Raw genomic sequence first — 3,655 nt, forward strand, 5'->3', positions numbered from 1 at the left:
TTGTTCTTGATTTTCAGGATCATTCTGGCAATGATAAGAGAAATAAAGGTATGTTCTTTTCTAATTATTGCTATTTTTATTGGATCTATTGTTGTTGTTGTTGTTGTTGTTGTTGTTGTTATTGTTGTTGTTCTTGGCTTCTTAGAAATGATGGATTCTTTGCTGATGTTTACCATTCTGAACATCTAGTTCTCATTGTTATGCTTACAATTGTGGAATAAAGAGTAGCTAATCACCTGGGTAACATTTTGAATAAAAAGAGTATATATATATATATATAAAGATCAGAACAATAAATATATGTGTTGAAGTTTACTTGAAAGTCATCTTTGAATTTTGTTGTTTCTTTCCCATCTAGGCCAAGAAACTTTAGTAATTTACTTCAATGAATAATAGTTTGACATCATGGGTTATACACTGCTGTGAGTTTGTGCTGATGTCCTTTTCTCATATCTTGTGTCTTGTTTGATAAACCCTAAAGATGGAACATTATTTTTTGTGCCCGATTAGTTGTGGTGTTTATGTTTAATGTTTGCTTTAGTCTGGAGTCAGGAATGATGACAAGCTGGCAGTATTGGTTTTACTTGAGAGGAGTCCTTTGATATGATCATGCTGAAGTTGTTGAAGTTGATATTGAGAGCGCAAAATAGATTAAAATTCTTCAGGTTTTACTTAATTTAACATGCAGAATGTTTTGGAAGTAGGAATTGTTGTAGCATGTTAAACCATAGGAACATTTATTTTGGTGTAGCCCAAGTTTGTGGGTATTTTAACTGTGTATCGCAGGTTGTTGTATAGAGCTCTCAATTACTTATTTAGAATAAGAAGAGTAAATAAAGAACTATTACACTATGATCTGTGACCAGTTTTGATATTGATCTCTATTAATTAGGAAGTAAAGAAGTCATAAATGACATGGTGCTTAAAATACAAAACTTAAATGAAGCTCAGATATATACCTTTCCATCTCAATTTCAGTCAAGCTATGACATTGTAAAACTCTTCTTCTTCTTCTTTATTTTTTTCCTTGTTTATAAACAGTGGGCATTGTAAAAACTTAGATGCATGGATGATAACAAGCCCCATAATTGAAAACCTAAACCAACCTTGCTTTTCGTGCCATGTTTTTATATATCAATAAAGACCATCTGCTTTTCGCAAAGCATGGTAGCAATAAAAAAATGAAAAATAACACCGTAACAAATAGCTTACATGATTAATTACATGCACATCATTTGATTAACTGAATATATACATTTAACAAGCTCGTGAACACAACAACCAAACAGATTCTACTATGAAAACCAGAATTTATTGTTATCAATAAATTCTTAACAATATTGACTTGTTATCAATGCATAGACTTGCCATCATGCAAAAGTTGGTAACATAATTTATTGCAAACAGATTCTGCAAAAAATGGCAACATTAACTTGTTATCAATACATTGACTTGTCGTCATGCTTGTGACAACTATTCTGATCATCAATTGTTCTTGGTGACTTTGAGTTGACAAAACTCTTTAACAATAATGCTTGTGGCAATTGTTCTCACCACTCTCTTGAGGCTTTAGACAAAAGGCTAAATAATATGTCAACCGAAGTTTGGTATTATTTTCCATTGTGTTATCATGACAGACTTTTTATTTAGTTTAAATTAACTATGAAATATGCTGAAAAGTTTTTATTTGAAAGACCTAAACTCACCCTATCCTTTATATTTCAAGGATCCGGCCGAGGCTGACAAGTTGTTGAGGATCCAGAGGGACTTGGATGAGACCAAAATTATTCTTGTAAGGATTCATCTCTATGATCATTCATTTTATCATTTTATCTTGTTTGATGTTTGATGTCTGATGTCTTTCATCATTTTGCAACACTCGTTTTTCTGGTAACCACAAACTAAAGACTATGCTATCATGGTAATTGTATCAAGAATGGTGAGTTTTTGTTTTTATTTTGATTGTGAAGTAGGTATGCTTATGACATTATGATTTTATACTAGGTCGTGCATATTTCTTATACCTCAAACATAATGCAGCATAAGACTATCGATGGTGTGCTGGCACAAGGGGAGAAGCTAGATAGTTTAGTCGAGAAGAACTCAGACTTAAGTGTTGCATCCCAGGTAAGCCCATACATGTTAATTGGTCGGAAACTACATGCAAAATGTGTTTTCTGGCCTAGCAAATAGAATTTCATGAGTCCAGGTCAGACATTGAACTATGCATATGGCAATGCTGATGAAAAAGATGACAATGAGAACAACTTGGAGGAAGATTCCGAAAAAAATGATGATGACAACGAAAATGAAGATAGTAGTGAAGATGACGATGATGACAATGATTGAAGATTTAAATGTTTTGATTGTTTTCAATTCTTATTGAATTTCATTTTTAAAACTTTTATCGAGTTAATGTTTTGTAAAAATCTATAACACTTAATTTTGTACACTTATTTAGTTTCATGTTTTGAACTTTTATTGTGTCGTTGTTTTGTAGAAGTTTATAATATTTAATTATGTTAGACATAAGTCAATGTTAACCTACTATTAGGTTCATATGTTAAATTGAGTCAATGTTGTGGTGAATGAGTTTATTGTGTGTGAGCTTGTTATTATATAATTTAAATTATATTGTAATATATGATTCTAATTAATTAGATGTATGCTACCCATTTTTCCATATAACATTTGCGATGACTTGGTCACAATAGGGCACCAAATCATAGTAAAAATATTCTTTGCGACCAATTGATATTGGTCGCAAATAACACTTATTTGTGATGATACAAAGCTAGTCGTAAAAAATATTAATTCCCGACGGATAGTAGTTAGTCGCAAATAATAATCCGTTGCGACGGCTTACTCTTTGTTGCAAATAATATCTTTTGCGATGAACAATATTTCATTGCAAATAATACCTTTTGCGACGACTAGTTGTCGTTGCAAAAACATTTCGTCGACTTAATTCATCGCATTATTAATGTTTTTGTGACAAGATTTTAATATTTTGTGCGACGGCTTTTTGTTGTCGCAATTACTAGTTTTTGCAACGGTTGGTTGCAAAAATTATCTTTTGCGATGGAAGTAGATACGACGACATGCGACGGTCATATGCCGTCGCAAAAAATCTTTTGCGACGACATTTAAGTTTTTGCGACGGTAACTGGTCATAGCAAAAAGTATTTTTTTCTTGTAGTTGGAAGGAGTTTGCGATGGTAACTGGTCATGCTTCTTAATTCTACTTCTACAAACTGATTAATACAATAAAATTGAGGATCGTTAGGTGCGATTGGAAGGAGTTTGGGAATTTGTATGAAGATTCCCTTAATGATTACTTGTGAAATAGCGTTAAGGGGTGACGATTCAATCTAGTATTAGATCGGGGGAATTCAAGGGCCTACTGGTCCCATTCTCTTGGCAACTAGGTCTAAAATGGAATCTTTTCCACCCCAACCTCCTATGTTCGTCTTAAGTTCAAGAACTACACTAGAAGGGCTAATCAAATCCTAATCCAGAAATCTAATCCAACCATAATCTAGAAATCTAGCAATACCTAATTTCTTAGTGCATGCATAGATTTAAAAGAGCATGGGTGTTATAATGTATGGGCATATCTTCCTCTCTACATCAACAAAATATCATTAAGTAAAAT

General features: G+C 32.6%; 1 protein-coding gene across 1 annotated transcript; it reads left to right on the forward strand.

The window, feature by feature from the left end:
* Positions 1-2,400, forward strand: LOC120278098 (VAMP-like protein YKT61). The gene is made up of 3 exons (XM_039285006.1): positions 1-48; positions 1,727-1,792; positions 2,041-2,400. The coding sequence occupies exons 1-3, from the start codon at positions 31-33 to the stop codon at positions 2,191-2,193; spliced, it is 237 nt and encodes a 78-aa protein (XP_039140940.1). The 5' UTR covers positions 1-30; the 3' UTR covers positions 2,194-2,400.
* Positions 2,401-3,655: the final 1,255 nt, after the last annotated feature.

Source organism: Dioscorea cayenensis, chromosome 15, assembly GCF_009730915.1.
Source record: "Dioscorea cayenensis subsp. rotundata cultivar TDr96_F1 chromosome 15, TDr96_F1_v2_PseudoChromosome.rev07_lg8_w22 25.fasta, whole genome shotgun sequence".
NCBI lineage: Eukaryota > Viridiplantae > Streptophyta > Magnoliopsida > Dioscoreales > Dioscoreaceae > Dioscorea > Dioscorea cayenensis.

Excerpts from the sequence above, each read along its gene's own strand:
- LOC120278098 (XM_039285006.1), top strand. Across the intron at positions 1,793-2,040 it reads ATGAGACCAAAATTATTCTT|CATAAGACTATCGATGGTGT; the intron begins GTAAGGATTCAT and ends AACATAATGCAG.